The sequence below is a fragment of the Leucoraja erinacea genome, chromosome 13 (assembly GCF_028641065.1).
Source record: "Leucoraja erinacea ecotype New England chromosome 13, Leri_hhj_1, whole genome shotgun sequence".
In the NCBI taxonomy this organism is placed as follows: domain Eukaryota; kingdom Metazoa; phylum Chordata; class Chondrichthyes; order Rajiformes; family Rajidae; genus Leucoraja; species Leucoraja erinaceus.
The window spans coordinates 3,272,613-3,289,307 of NC_073389.1; the positions used below are offsets into that span (position 1 = coordinate 3,272,613).

Below are 16,695 nucleotides of genomic sequence, written 5' to 3' on the forward strand. Positions count from 1 at the left end.
GGAACCAGAGGAAATCTGAAGACCAACTATGTCATACTTTGAGGCAGCACAGCGGCACATCTGGTAGTGCTGCTGCCTCACAGTGCCAGAGGCCTGCGTTCGTTCTTGACCTCTGGTACTGTCAGTGTGGAGTTTGCACATTCGCCCTGTGACTATGTCCGGTGTTCCAGTTTCCTCCCACATCCCTAAGACATGTGGGTTTCTAGGCTAATTGGTCTCTACAAAGTTGCCCCTAGTGTGTTTGGAGTGGATGAGAAAGTGGGATAATATAGAACGACTGTGAACGGGTGATCAATGGTTGGTGTGACGGGCCAATGGGCCTGTTTCCACATCGTGTCAATCAGTCAATTCTCTCTCATCAAAAATTGTGGATGACTGTTTCTTCCCTGTTACCCTAAACATGTGAATGTAATTAATATTTCAACAATTTGATACTGCTTTTTCTCTATCAAGTTGGAGAGGCTTCAGCAGGCAAGGCATCTCGTGCACTTGCCCAGCACATCCCTGGACCGGGTGGCCTTGAGGGTGTGAAGGGTGCTGCGTCAGGAGTAGTTGGTGATCTAGCCCGTGCTCGTATTGCTTTGGATGAGCGTGGACAGAGACTGGGGGAATTGGAGGACCGGACAGCTGCTATGATGTCCAGTGCAGAGACCTTCTCCAAACACGCACATGAGGTAAAAACACGCCTGATTCTTTACAGCATCTTTGCCGTTGCAATTTAGTGACTTAAAGTGAAATGTTGTCTACTTGTGTAAACATTCAAAAATATATTTGTGGCCCGGTCATGCGCATGGAGACTTGATGGAAGTATGCAAAATTATGAGATGCATAGATAGGGTAGAGAGTCAGAACCATTTTGCCAGAATGTCCCACATTAGAGGGCATTGCTGTAAGTTGAGAGGGGGAAGGTTTAAAGCAGATGTGTGGGACAGAGTAGTGGAGGCTTGGAACATGTTGCCAGCTGGAGGCAGATGTGATAGCAGTTTTTAAGGGGCTTTTAGATAGGTACATGGAAATGCACAGAATGGAGGGACATTTACAGGCAGATAGGATCAGTTTAACTTGGCATCATGTTTGGCATGGACATTGTGAGCCTAAGGGCCCGTTCCTGGGCTATATTTTTCCATAATATAGCATTTTGTGATCATGCAAACTCCTCAGAGCTAAATTATCCTGGAAGAGCACAATATGTGAACTGAAATCTGCCTCCCCAAGGAGACAGAATTATGAAAGGCATTATGATCGACATACATTTATATTGCAGCTTTGCAAACTCAGCAAGAAAACCTGATCCTGAATATAATCTATAATTATTTCTATGCACTCTTAACTATTGTCTTTCATAATCACCCGCTATATTAGGAATGCATTTAATGTAGACAAAAGGGTGCCAGATCGCTTGTAGTTCCTTGCCATTAGTGGATCCTGTAAGCTGCCTAATTTAATCAATACATTTATTTTTCCAACTTAATTCTTTTTTTAGTAATATAAGAAATTCAAAAAATTAGAAAATCTAGTTTTTAACTTTTTGGAGATGATACTTCCTACCGTCAGGAAGGAAGCACTACTTGTTAGCATAGAGGGTTTGGCATTTACTAAAATAGGCAATTTAGTCACAGTCAACAGACACCACAGTTAGACAATGTGTAGGAATGCTGGAGTAACTCAGCGGGTCAGGCAGCATCTGTGGAGAGAGGAATAGGTGACGTTTTGGGTCAAGACCCTTCTTCAGACTGAGAGTCAGTAGAGATATGGAAGGGTAAGGTGTGAAGACGACAGATCAAAGCAGATTTTCCGCTACACAAAACCAAAATGGCAACGTCCTGTAAAATGTCTGGCACACAAATATTCACTCATACAGTCACTGGGAAATATAAACTAGCAATGTCTGTTAGCAAAGCCACATTCCTTGAGTTTGCCTATCACTGTTCTTCCTGTATGTACAGTTTCCTAATGAGCTTCTGAGCATGATCACTAGAGTTGTTTTGTATTCCACATCCACCACAAAGGATTCCTGGAGCAGAATAAGCAGCAGTGAGGCTCTTTCACCAGATTGCAGAAACCTCGCTGAGAACACAGTTAGTGAAGTAGGAAATAAAAACAGAAATGAGAAATTCATAGCAAAGAGAAACACTGTTTGGTTCAGTGTGTCCGCCCTGGGTTACAAAAAACAGCTCTTTAGTCTTTTTCTATATCCAACTCCCAATCCTACCTTTTTTGATGCTGAGTTACTTGTAATGGGGTTTTCTGCCTCCACCACCCTTTGAGTCCCAGACCCACACCACTGTTTGGGTGGAAAAGCTATTTGTTCAACACCACCAATGTCCTTCGAACCTTTAAACCTTTTCTCCTCGTTGCAAAGTGTATGCATGTGCCGCTGGTCCTTGGCAATGCATCTCCTTGCATGAGTGAGCCCTGAGACCCACCTTGACAGAGTTCCCAGCACAGCATTGCACAGACATACAGGATACAGGGGTCCGTGTAGCTGTGGGTGGTCATCAGCAACATTGTGTTCCTGTTTGGTCACTTTACTGTTGGAAAGGGCTATTAATCTGAAAAAGTGCATGGAAGATTTACGAGGATGTTAGCAGGACTTGAGGACCTGAGCTATAGGGAGAGGTTGGTCAGTCTGAGGCTGAGGGATGATCTTATAGAGATGTATAAAATCATGACGAGAATAGATAGGGTGAATGCTTTTATAGGGTATTAGACTAACACGGCTTCACTAACCTAGCTTCACATGGGAGGGCTGGTCCCCCAATGCAATATTCCACCTCTACAACAATTCAAAGATACACACACACAAACTCACACACACAGACAGATACATACACACACCCTCCACCTCACACACACTTACACTCACACACACACACTCACTCACACACACACATACACACGCATACACTCACTCACACATACTCACATTCACACACACACACACACACACACACAGACTCGCATACACACACACTCACACACCATATATACATTACAGTAAACTTTCCTTAATCTACTCATACGGCTGCGGCCTCTCCCCTGTGGGGCTTCCGCAGTCAGCGGCACTACTGCATTCAGCGTGACCTCTGCACTTACCGGAAATTGCGCAATCAGTGCGACCTCTGCACTCACCAGAAATTACGCAATCAGCGCGACTTGTCCACTAAGCAGAAGTCACGAAATGAGTGGGGCTTTTGGACTAAACACAGTCGGACCTAATAAAGCATTTATTCCTTCCAAACACATTCGGATCTAATAGAGCATTTATTCCTGCAAACACAGTCGGACCTAATAAAGCATTTATTCCTTCTAAACACAATCCGACCTAATAAAGCATTTATTCCTTCCAAACACAGTCGGACCTAATAAAGCATTGCACTTTCGGACACAGGCAGGGCAGCAGGCCACACAACTCATAGCATGGTCATTTCATTTCATTTCCAGTTAAGCATTGCACTTTCAAGCATAGGCAGGGCAACAGGCCAAACAACTCATTGTCATTAGCGGCTAACAAATCATTTATTGCAAGTACATTGCAGACTCACAGTTCAGTTGATTCACAGCTTAGAATGACAGTCGTGGCCTCTCCCTCGCGATCTTGCAGAGTGACTGACTCACGTCCAGGCATCCGGGGTATTATAATCCTGCCACCCTCCCCGGAAGGGGCTTTACCTTCATCGTGGTGATTGACAGACGAGAGGACCAATCAGCTAATTTCAAGGTTTTCTTAAACACTCGTACTCTTTTTATTTTCCATCAATGGAAAAAATCCTCGAAGCTGGCTCAGGGGAGGACTGTGAGTAAGATGGCCAAAAATCACAGCAATACAGGGTAACGTTTTTTCTAAAATCAATATACAATGCAGACAGGAAGTGGTCAAGATGAGACTTTTAATTATATCTATTTTGTTCCCCAGAGTAGAGGAATCAGGAACTTGAGGGGATAAGTTTAAGGTGAGGGAGGAAAGATTTAATAGGAACCTGAGGGGCAGCTTTTTCACACAAAAGGTGGCTGGTGTGTGGAACAAACTGCCAGAGGAAGTAGTTGAGGTAGGTACAATTATAACATTTAGATTCAGAGGGATATGGGTCAAATGGGGGCAGTACAACTAGTTTAGATGGTGCATCTTGATCAGCATGAACAAGCTGGGCCCAAGGGCATGTGTCCATACTGTATGACAGTGACTCTGAGAACTGTAAAGAATCAGCACTAAGTATTTGTTTACTAATCAAAAATTAAAACACTGAAGAAGATGGAAATAAAAACAGATAATGTTGTATAGATTCAGCAGATCAATGCGTGTCTAGAAATGCCTCCCGAGCATTTCTGTTTTTACTTGTGATTTACGGCCTGGTCCTTTAACATCAGCACCAGTACTGCTCTTGTTCAAATGTCACAAGCAGGATGAATGTCTTCCTGTGTGGAACAGTTCTTTACAGTGCAATGACTTCAATTCTGTTCAATGCAGCCAAAGGTATTTTCTGTATTACATTCCACTTTCAGTTCATTTTTTTTTTGCAAGGTGTGAATTACTCAATAATATGACTGAAATAATACTGTAATGAAGTAATTGGTAAAATATAAATTATCAAAGAATTTTAATTAAGCACTATAGAATTAAAAATAATTGTATTGTGAAATAATGATGCGTTGAAAGATTCAATTTAGCTGCATGTGGAGATGGATCTTTTACCAGCATGTTCACGGTCCACGTAGAGTTTTCCTGAGGGCATCAAATCTTATTAATAGTAAGGTGATAACATTAGATTTGAGAACATCAAAATCATTGTGCTTGGGAGTCTCTGTTGCCAACATGAACAATACATTGTGCCCAAGGCTACATCGAGTTCAAAAAGTAGTTTTGACGAATTAATTTCCTTTACTTTACACCTGAGAGCAGTCTAATTTCCAGGCAAAAGCACTGTAAAATCAGGAGGCTCGAGTACTGTTGTGAACTCCCCTGAGGTTGAGAACACCTGGAGCAGTGCGGCATCACAATATGAAGCTAATTATTTGGAAGTCATGTCACATTGCCTCCTGTTTTCATCTAGCAGCAGAGAAGACAAGGTTGCACACAGCAAAGGGGGACTTTTCTGTTTGCATTCAGTCCACACAAAGTACTGAGAAGGATGTTGATATGACATCTTGTGGCTTGCTGCAAAATGTTGATTCCTTTGATAGAAGCAGGTAAGTCCTCGGAATGTGTGTGCTGCAATGCTGGCACTTTTATACTGCAGTTGTCCCTCCTCTTCCTGCCATTGGTGTGTCTGCACCAAGACAGTCAGGCATAAGATATCGATGGCGATCCAGAAATGTAGGTGGATTCACCTCTGGTAGGGTGAAATGTACGTCATAAATTTCATGCATCATTTGGAGAGAAATGAAACTTTGTCTGAAATTGGTGAAATCATGCAGTTTGTGGCGTTTTCTACATGTCTCTGTAAACATTGTTTTGGTGCAGTCAGTATCACTTACTCTTCTGTCATTGAATTGCAACAAACAGACTCTCATTGGGACATTGTTTCTCCTTTTTCAGTTGATGCTCAAATGCAGAGATAAGAAGTGGTATCAGTTCTGAAGACTTCAAGAACATGTAACTATGTGTAAATTCAATAATGCCATTCAGGGAAATGGATGTTGCCTCCTTCCATTGGTCACTGCAAAGGAAATGACTTTTCTCCTCAAACTCCTATTCACAAAAATGATTAGCAAAATAAATAGACACATTTTGTGTCCACAAATGAAAGAACAAAGGCTTAACGCGAGGTCAGTCCTTTGAGACGAGGATTTGACGCTGAAGTTTCCATTTCACCAAACTGCAATAGTGAACTCCCATTTTGTTTAGATAGAGCTTTTCCCTCACTCCGAGCAGGGAAAGTAGCAACTTGTACAGATTTGAATGATAATGCTCATAGAAAAAGTCGACTTACTTTAATACCTTGCATGGAAACAACACCATCCTTACGATGATAAACAAAAGCATGTTACGATGGAGATGGGAGGAGATGGATTTCATTTCTAGCTTTGACAGAATATAAAAAGAAAACAAGAAAAATATTTATATTTTTAAATCTGCATAGCAAGGCCAAAAGTGGCACGTGAACTACAACAGAGAATTGACTGTTTGATTGCTGAATGAATGAATGGACATTTGGATGTGCTGTTCAACAAAACTGAAAACTGTTGAATAACAGATAACCTGGCAGTGAATCTTTAAATGTCATTAAAACTTCCCAGAGCTACAATATTGCTTTGGTATGATAAAGAATATGCAGCATGATTGATGTTAACTACAATAGAACAGAAGGTCAGACCATTCGATTTGTTTCTTGATTACTCTGTTACAGGTGCAATGGGTATTTCTTTCCTGTTGAGAAGCTGAGCAAACTGGAGACTATCAATCTTTTATTTTGCAAACATTTTGTATGGAAAGCTGTCGTTATTCAGTTGACCAAAGGTTATGTACATTGAGAAGTTGGATGATTTATATGCTAACATTCTGTGGCACGCCACTCTCCCTTAACAATCTCAGCCTACTTCACTTGGATTGGATGGAAGGAAAACAGGAGAAAAAATGTTAATTAACATTGTCAGGACCTTTCTGTAGCACAATCCCGCACATAAATCAAGGGTAGCTCAAACATCTGATAATGAAAGGAGCATTATTCATTCTATGGCTTAATATAAACATGTTCTGATGACCAACACATAGAGCAAAATATGCTAGATTCTAAAATGATTAAATCACTGGTGGTATGATAACATTAGGTTCAACTGAAATATCTCTGTTCCCGTGGTCTTTGACGTCTTATAAGTATAGAAGACCAAGAATAAAACTAGAAAGCACTAATACTGTAGTCAATAAGACTGTACATTCTGAGTGATACATCTGTGTTGCTGTCTCCAAATTTCAGGGTTCAACATAGTTCATATCAGATTTACAAACAAGTACCAATATTAACGTGGTATTAATAGTTACATTGCACCCACATATAGCTTGATGGGTCCTTATTTCTAACAGTCCATTCACAATGTATATCCTATGAAGATGCCAGCTAATCTGGGCAAGAATGGTCAAAACGTCATGATCCTTCACCATTTATATGAGGTCCGATTGACAAAATGTTGTGGATTTCATTTGGTACATGCTGATTCTTGGAGAGTTTTTCTATGCCTGGCAGTCTGTGCCGCTTTCATCTTAGTTTGTTCATGTTCTTTGTGATAAATGTTAGTGTCTTTACTCCCACGTTTTGAAACGCATATATTGCTGATTTACTTCAGATGTGTTCTCACTCCCAGATGTGGAGTAAATTAATGGTTAATGTGTTTCAATTGAAATCATGTATTACAATATTTATACCTTTTTTTTATAGATGGATATGCAGAGAATTGCTTTGAATTCTCATGATTATGAAAGATTAACTGAAGTTACCTGTCCCCTAAACCAGTTCTCACCAGGTCATCAGCAGAACATGAAACATCCCCTCATTATCACTGCAGTTTCACTCCACTATCATCAAACATCAAGTATGTGTACTCAGCATTGGAACATAGTGCAGCAGAGCACAAGAACAGGCCCTTCAGCCCACAGTCAGCAGCAAAGGGTCATAGCTTGCTCTTACCCACCAAGAAAGCTGACCATAACATTATGTACTCTTTTCCAAGTCATGGTCATCTTTCTTTTCCAACATTGATTGCTGTCTTTCACCCCTGAAACATCCACAAATTGTCATGCCATCAATTTATCTCACACAGGAGGAAATTAAGCACAATTTTTCAATACATTCTAAATATTTTACAGACCATTAATGAAAAGTTAGAACACAGACAAAGAATTACAATTTAGGTTTTATTTCATAATACATCATTTGAAATATTTACATGAAGGAATATGAAAGAATAAATGTCGTTTATTTTTAAGCATGGAAAGAAAAAAAACATTGAAAAAATCTCTTCACTTTATGCGCCAATATTTTTAAGATATTCCCCAGTGAATAGCCAGAATATTCCCCAGTCTGCATATGCAATCTTTGTCATTTTAATTCATTACCTTTGGATGCTGTTAGAAAGACAACAAAACAGTATAACATTTGGAGGACACAATTAATGACAGCAACCTAGGGATTTTTATATCAACAATGCATGAGAATATGTAATTTGTTGTAGGTTTTGCATTATAATGATATTGAACACTATTAATTCAAATGCCATTATAACTACACAGTAAAATCCTGTATATTTTGGCACAGTCAAAGAATAAAGTGTTTAGCGATATCGTATTGAGGCATTATAAAGTCTACCTATCTGCAGCCCCTGGCTATTCAATGCTGCCCCTTATTCCAGTTGCAGTCAGAACAGTGGAGACACAAGAAGCTACAGATGTTGGAATATTGAGCATAAAACAACTGCCAGAGGAACTCAGCAGGTCAGGCTGCATCTGTGGAGGGAAGCAGACATTTGTCATTTTAGTCTGAAGAAGGGTCCGACCCAAAAATATCACCTGTCCATTTCCCTCCACAGATTCTGCCTGGCCTGCTGAGTTCCTCCAGCATTTGTTCTTTGTTCAATCTGGACTGCATTTCCTTTCATTTCCATTTTTATCAATCCATCTGTGAACAATCAGGGGGAGGTATAATCATTAATTTCTCTCTTTTATTTTCTTGCTCCCTGAAATTTCTGATATCAGGAATCAGCCATGTGACAATATTCAAAGCCAGATTCCTTCTGTAATTGACAAGAAATCTGCCGCAATTCTAGCGTTGGTTAACAATATATATATATAATGCATATACTATTATATTTTTATTTCTATGCGGTAGGTTAAAACAATATCCAATCATAATTGTTATTTAAAACAGCTTAATCTTGTTTTCTGAAAGATACAAGTTTCAGATTTCAAATTTGCTCTATCCTATTGCAATCATATTCTTGTCATAGCTTTAGTATTTTTTCTGATTAGGAATAGTACAGAATGTGTTACAAACTATATATGTGATTTGTGTTGCCCTGTGGGTTCAAACATTATGATAGGTGAGGATTCCTTTGCTTGCTAAATGTTCATGGCCATATAATTGTAGCTGGAGCCACGGGTCGCGACCCGAAACGTTCCCTATTTCTTTCCCTCCATAGATGCTGCCTCACCTGCTCAGTTTCTCCAGCATTTTTGTCTACCTAATGAAATCCTTGTCATTTGTTCGTGGAAGTCATCGGCTGCAGCATGTTCCATTTTGCACTGACTGAGAAAATTCCCATTACTAGGATAACTAAACTGATTTATTGTTTCTCATTTGTAATTATTAAATAGGTTGACACCAGAATGCAGTACAATCCCATGTATTTGGGTAAATACATTAAATGTTTTTAAATACTCAACATTATTCACACAAGTAAGTTTGACGTTATATCTGGGATACTAAAATACAACTTTTTAAGGATTGATGATTGCTAATTATAGTCCAAATATGTCCATACTTTTGAATATGCCTCTGTACCAATTCTTCAGACTGAAGCTCTCATAATGTGTTGATTGATTAAAACAGAATGTTTAATTAGTAGCGTGGTCAACAAAGTTCAAATCATTCGACCAATAATTAGTTCTTTACCTTGTATGCCATCATCTTTTCACACTAAGTTGCCAATTTAATTTGTGTTACGTGTCTTCAGTTCAGTGAAGATGTCCCAATCTCCACATCAGTAAACATTAGTGCTAATACTCCTAAATTTTGCACAAATAAAGGATCGTAACCTTTTAGTTATTACATACTCGGGTACACTGGAGAAACAATGAAAATGTATTTCAAATCTGAATTACTCTAAGCACGCCAAGTTATTCAATATAGCTTTTTTTTGTACGGTTTTCATTTCCTCAGCAGAATTTGTTATTTTTTCACAAAATAGTTCCAAGTGTTGTTTTGATATTTGGATAGAAATAATCTTCCTGAGACGGTGTGACAACAAATCGGATGCAACTGCATCCCGTTGTGTGGCTTCGAATCTCCAGGGCTCAAATCAAATGACATTCTCTATGAAGAAATGAGTAAAATCCCAACTCATCTTCGCAATGTCAACTCAGACCATATCACATTTTTATGGTACCTAGAAAGCATTTCATGGCGCTAACAATCTGAAACAATTAGTTGCAGCATTTTAAATGATAATCAGCAAGAAAAGCACTTTATTATTCTGCCCATCACTGTAACATTTTCCTTATGATTATGACGACCAAATCACTCACTGGTGCCAGAGTTATAGACATTCTATCATGTATGTGCAATTCCCATAACTTTCTTTTTCAAGTGAAAGAATGCTATAATCAGCATCAGCCCTGATGTATTATGTTCATTCTCTGCTGGTAAAAAATAAGTTCACACATACCACGGGATTTAAGTTATTGTAAAAAGCCACATTTACATCCCAATGGCAATATTAATGTTCATACATTTATCATTTCACTGGGACATCTTATCAATGTCCAGTAAAATACAGTTCACTGCTACAGAATAAACCATTACAGCAAGGCAGAACTTCCAAAAGTGTTTAATTGTTTAGTAATTAAGTACAGTTGTGTGAAAAGTGTGACAAAAATTCAATAAAAATAAAACAATTCAGAATTTACTTTAGTGATTATTTTCATGCCTTCAGTGATTCAATAATACGTGAAGGAAATAATTACCAAAGATGAGTTCATTAACTAAGCTCAAATGTCTTTCACTACATCACCAAAAAATATTTCACGTTGGATATGACCATTTCAAATTAAGTTAATTTCAACCACAAAGAATGAAAGGTAGTTTTGCTTCATATTAAAGTAATTGATTAGTCATACCAGTGGGCTTAAATAATAACGGATCCACCGGTGTAGATGTATACAAATGTTGTTGCAGATTGACTTCTATATACAGAGATCATCTGGCTACTTTCTGTGCTGGATGATGAATGGGGAGGATTAAGCACTCTAACTGTACGATTCACGATTGCCTCAGGATGAATCTGCCTGTGTGCTCAGCATCCAATTCCTTCTTTTTGGGCATTGAGTTTAATTCCCAAATGTCTCTTCTGTTCAGTGGCATATGGTAGGCTGTTTATTATATGCTGTCCGAGACTGTTTCCACACTGCACGTTAATTTGTTTCACCCATGAATGGGATCAGGCACGCAAAGAAATAAGGGAACAGGATATGATCAGGTACAATCTGCATATCTGTGTGATGCTATTGTCTGATTCTGGCAGGAACTATCAGCCACAAGAAACAGGTCCTCAGCAAAACCTAGAACCATTACCAGTGCAGTGGTAAGTTTTATGACTTTGCACTTTCTTTTGATCAGTCTTGCCCAAATTTTCAGCACAAATAGGGCGGTCACGACATGAGAATCGGCATCAATTTAGTCTTTAAATCATCATATTGAGAAGCACATTTCCTATGATCTGAAATCAGATCACAGGAAATGCACGATGGTCTTTCTTTGAAGATTTATCTATCTATTTTATTGCTATCTGGTTTAATATTCTGTGTAGATCTACGCATTATAGTTGATTAACCAGCAACATGTGATGTGATTGAATCCTCCAGTGCCCTGTAACAGGTATGTGTTTTAGTCAGTAATGAGTGAGCAGCAATGTGTTATGCTGGTTAAATAATGGTTTAAAGTACCTTGGCACATCTAGGACTAGGGAACTAGTGATTCCTTACATTGTAGCCAAATGCACCAACTTTGTTTTTATAATTCTATTTCTCTAGGAATCCTTTGCATTTTAAGCAGTCCATGTTCCAATTGAGAAAGATTTTGTGTAGGAAGGAACTGCAGATGCCGGTTTAAACCGAAGATAGACGCAAAATGCTGGAGTTATTTAGGCAGCATCTCTGCAGAGAAGGGTGGAGACCCTTCTTCAGACTGATTGATTCAGACTGATTCAGAAAGAATTTGATTGTTTTTACCTCGAAAAAAGGAGATTGAATTGAGTCAGTTTTGATTGTTGGGTGCATCACTTCAGTGAGCGTGGATGTTTCAGGTACACGCATTGCTATTGCTATTGCAACAGATACAAATAACCAACTTTGATTAACTCTGAAAACAGTTTTCTCCATGACTCGGAATGTTTAGAGGTCAGGGTGGATGGAGTAATAACATTTCCTACTGTTAATATCCATAATGAAACAAGGTTTTATTCACTTGAGGCTTGTTACAGAAAATATTGCTCACACAAGTGATGTTTATAAACTTTTTGTCGCTACTGATAATCCATGCTCCAGATCACAGGAGCCTTTCTCACCCTTGTGTAGAGTTGGTAACTATCAGTACAGAACTTTACCTAGTAGTACAACCTTACACAGTAATATCAAGTACAACAGGACATTTTTTTAAATAAATACTTAACAGCAACTGTTTGGACTTTCTTTGATTGTGATTTTCTGATTAACACCATGTTTACTTTTAAAAAGGTATGTATTTTTACCAGACAAAATATCTTTAGTTAGTACTTTAAAGAATTTATTGACATTATTTTGATTGTTGCCATTTAAAAAAAAGCTAGAGCCAAAAATGGGAAATAAGGTGGTTTGAGATTTCTGTATTGAAAGTTGTACTCTTAATCATATGTGATTTAGCATGAATTCAGATGATGTTTTAGTGTATCATTTAAAGGGCAGAGTCTAACAAAAAGTTGCCAGTGAAAATTGCCATAACTAACCTTGTTGCAGTTATTTGCAGTGTTTTATTTTTAAATGCTTATTCAATGATATGGCACTTCTGTAGATCGTGGAATTAAAACTGTATATGGTGTATATAAAATGTTCTATATGTAATGTATTATGCTATATATGTTTGGTAGTGTTGATACTTTTTATTGGGACATGAGGTTTTCCTGGAATGAACCTCATTAATATTGGAAAATGTGATTAAAATTATATTAATTTTTGCTGGAAAAAAGAAATCTTTTGTGTAGCACCTACCAGTACTGGCAGCTTTAAAATAATATTTTAATGTGATGGTCTGCTAGTATATTTACAGAGCTGGAATTTAAGAAGCAGAAATGACATCCTGTCCCTTATACCTGGCCTGCAGGTCAGTCAGTAATGGGGCGGTGATTTTTGTGCAGCTCTCTGCCACTTCCCTACAGTATCCCCACAAACTGGGGGTGGGAGAAAATAGGGATAAGGTAACATTTTGAGAGGAATGTTAAAAGGTGTGTACATTTGCCAGTGAATGTATTTTTACTCCTTTTTAAGGACAGACAAGTCTGATGGACTGTAGGCAGTTTCTCAGTAACTATATATCAGGGGGTTTTAAAAAACCTTGTACTGCAGCCTAATAAGCTGGATCAGATTTGTGTAAACTTGTTAGTTTAATCTCAAGTACAGTGGTTGTCTGATTGCTGAACAAACATTCCATGTGAATCATAACCAAGTTAGATTAAATCCAATGAATGCGACTGTGGAGTGGTAACAAAGGGGAAAATATCACACCGATAGATTAGATTGCTAAAAACTCCATGACACAGTCAATGTCTTCCCTGCAGACACAAGGAACGGCAGATGCTGAATTACAAATAAAGACACAAATGCTGGTGTATCTCAGAAGGTTAGCCAACATCTATGGAGAACATGGATTGGTGACTCCAGCACTTTGTGTCGTTCCTGCCACTGGTGAGACAAAATGCGTGGGAAAGAACTGCAGATGCTGGTTTAAATTGAAGGTTGACACAGGAATGGGCGACTTTTCGGAATGAAGAAGGGTCTCAAACCGAAACGTCACCGATTCCTTCACTCCAGAGATGCTGCCTGTCCCGCTGAGTTACTCCAGCATTTTGTGTCTATCTATGGCACAAAATATCTAGTTTAAAACCATCTGTTGAATTTCTGTTTTATTGTATTTGCCATTAGAGCTGAAGTTTTTAAATAATACATTTGTTCATCTGCACAATATTTTGATCATCTTTACAAAATCATACATGTTTAAAAAATAATTGTTAAAGGATAAAGTATCTATTGGTTAATTCATCATTTATAAACCGATCCAATTCAGAGCAGTCATAAATACCATTTGATATTTGTTATACATTACATTATCCATAAGCTCAGAATCTTGCTACCATTTAATGGCCAGCCATACAATACAATCCACTAGAATATTTTCACCTCTCAAGCAGAGTACTGTTCTTCCGAGTCGATATTATAGAAAAATAATCTGACCTAGTACTTTTGTAATTGAACAGTTATCCCATTCCCCCTCGATATAAATTGTGCAAAAGTATAGTCACTTCAAAAACATAGGCCTCCAAATTAGTAACAAGTCCGTTCATAATAATTGAACTAATGGGAAGTAATTTTACTTTCTATTTAACAAGGAATCTTATTCTCCATATAGTCAAGCCATGCAGTTGGTGGATACAGAATATGCTTAACATAGAGAACTACATATCAAATAGTTCCTTTAGTCTAGCTGTAAAAATTACATTCGTTCCAGAAGACAACATGCCAATTTAATTTAGTAATAAATAAATAATGGTTCTTTGCAGACTGACTTTCCGTCTAACTTTCAGTATATAAATAATGCCTTTCTTGACCAATATATAATCATCATGAACTTATGTCAACAATTCATTGAGAGCTGAAAATTAAGCTGATCTGATTTCATTAAAACAAATATTCCAAGTTAACGAACAATTCATGCTTCCGTTTTCTTGAAAATATCTTGGCCCACAATGTTTAACTATGCTGGCTAGTACAAAATCAAGTGAATTTACATTTTTTAATCTGGCAAATTTGTCATGACAAGACTAAGTCCTGAAGATTTCCCCAACTGGCACCAAACTTTACTTTGACAGAAAGTTTTACCAGCAGTTTCATGGCATTTTCCATTTCATTTTTCATTATCTGCGCAACCTGAGGAGAAGCAGAAAAAATAAGGGGGATAAAAATGAGCAGTGACTTCAATGTAATTAACAGTCCTTTAATCTACACTGCAGTTTTGAGGACAAAGTTGATCTGAATTGAAATACAACAAAAAGCACATGATTGTCCCTCCATAGGCTGCAGCAGCTCTGCTGTGAATGATTCCACTTTGTGTCCTTTTAACAAGATGGTATAGTGCCTCCCAGTTGCCAAAGCCGACTGACAATTCTCCAGAGTGTGAGCAACTACATGTCACTGTACATATTGGTACTGACTACTTGGTAGAAAAGGGGGATGAGGTCCTGCAAAGTGAAGATGGAGTTGGGCAAGAGGTTTAAACAGCAGGATTCCATAGGTAATAATCTGCCTTGTGACCAGTCGTGTGATGGTGAGAGAAGGAATAGGTTAAAGCAGATGCAAGTGTGGCTGGGAGAAGGGTTCAGGATTTTGCTTTTTGAGCAGAGATGACCTGTACAAGAGGGACAGGTTTCACTGACCCGGAGGGGGACCAATACCCTGGCAAGGTTTTTTGCTAGAGCTACATCAGAGGGTTTAAACTAGTCTGAAACATTGATAGAATCCAAAACAGTAGCGAGGACGATCAGGTTAGGTGAATAAAGAAACCAAGTGGACGGGGCAGGCAAGGGGCACAGCAAAGAGAATGGGAAGGCTAATGGATTAACCTGCATTTAGTTCAATGCAAGAGGCCTGACGGGTAAGGCAGATGTGGATAGATACATTACTATTACAGAAACAAGGCCAGGGGAGGGACATGACTAGCAGCTCAATGTTCCAGCGTATAAATGCTACATTGGGGAGAGTGGTGGAGTGAGCGAGGAGAGAGAGTTGCATTTTTAGAGAGAACATCATATCAGTGAGGCTACACTGGTGGAGCACAGCAATAACAAGTGGGTGATCACTGGGATGGGACTGGACTACAGGCCCCTCAATCGTTAGAGGGGATTTAGAGGGGAAATAAATTGAAGGAGAGCACAGATAGCTGCAAGAACAATTAGTTTGGAATAGTGGGGGATTTTAACTTTCAAAATATTGATGGAGATTTTGTTCAGAAATTTGATCTGAACATATAGATGGCCATATTGGAGAAGGGCACAAGGCAGCCTCCTCGTGAGAAATGGGATGGGCAGGTCATAGAGTGATACAGTGTGGAAACAGGCCCTTCGGCCCAACTCACCCACACCATCCCAACTGCACGTGTTTGGTCCATATCCCTCCAACCTGACCTATCCATGTACCTGTCTTAACTGTTTCTTAAACAATGGGATAGTCCCAGCCTCAATGACCTCCTCTGGCAGCTTGTTCCATACACTCACCACCTTTGTGTGAAAAAGTTACCCCTCAGATTTCTATTAAATCTTTTCCCCTTCACCTTGAACATATGTCCTCTGGTCCTCGATTTCCCTACTCTGGGCAAAAGACTGTGCATCCACCCAATCCATTCCTCTCAGGATTTTGTAAACCTCTATAAATCCCCCTCATCCTCCTGTGCTCCATGGAATAGAGACCCAGCCTACTCAACGTCTCCCTATAAGCTCACACCCTCTAGTCCTGGCAACATCCTCATAAATCTTCTCTGAACACTTTCAAGCTTGACAATATCTTTCCAATAATATGGTGCCCAGAACTGAACACAATATTCTAAATTCATCACCGACGTCTTATACAACTGCAACATGACCTCCCAACTTCTATACTCTGACTGATGAAGGACAAAGTGCCAAAAGCCTTTTTGACCATCTTATCTACCCACGACTTCACCTTCAAGGAACCATGCACCTGTACTC

General features: G+C 38.9%; 2 protein-coding genes across 5 annotated transcripts in view; one reads left to right on the forward strand and one right to left on the reverse strand.

Annotated features, from left to right (window-relative positions):
- LOC129702538 (syntaxin-binding protein 5-like) overlaps positions 1-7,964 on the forward strand; it is a 233,558-nt gene extending 225,594 nt beyond the window's left edge. For all 4 annotated transcript variants that reach the window (XM_055644284.1, XM_055644285.1, XM_055644286.1 and 1 more), the window contains 2 exons: positions 454-674; positions 5,537-7,964. In XM_055644284.1, coding sequence (XP_055500259.1) covers positions 454-674; positions 5,537-5,578 — 263 coding nt within the window. In that variant the 3' untranslated portion in view covers positions 5,579-7,964. The remainder of the gene's footprint in view (positions 1-453; positions 675-5,536) is intronic.
- Positions 7,965-13,843: 5,879 nt separating this feature from the next.
- The window catches only part of polq (polymerase (DNA directed), theta), an 85,855-nt gene continuing 83,003 nt past the window's right edge, over positions 13,844-16,695 (reverse strand). Inside the window, exon 33 of the mRNA XM_055644283.1 lies at positions 13,844-14,881. Coding sequence (XP_055500258.1) covers positions 14,765-14,881 — 117 coding nt within the window. The 3' untranslated portion in view covers positions 13,844-14,764. The remainder of the gene's footprint in view (positions 14,882-16,695) is intronic.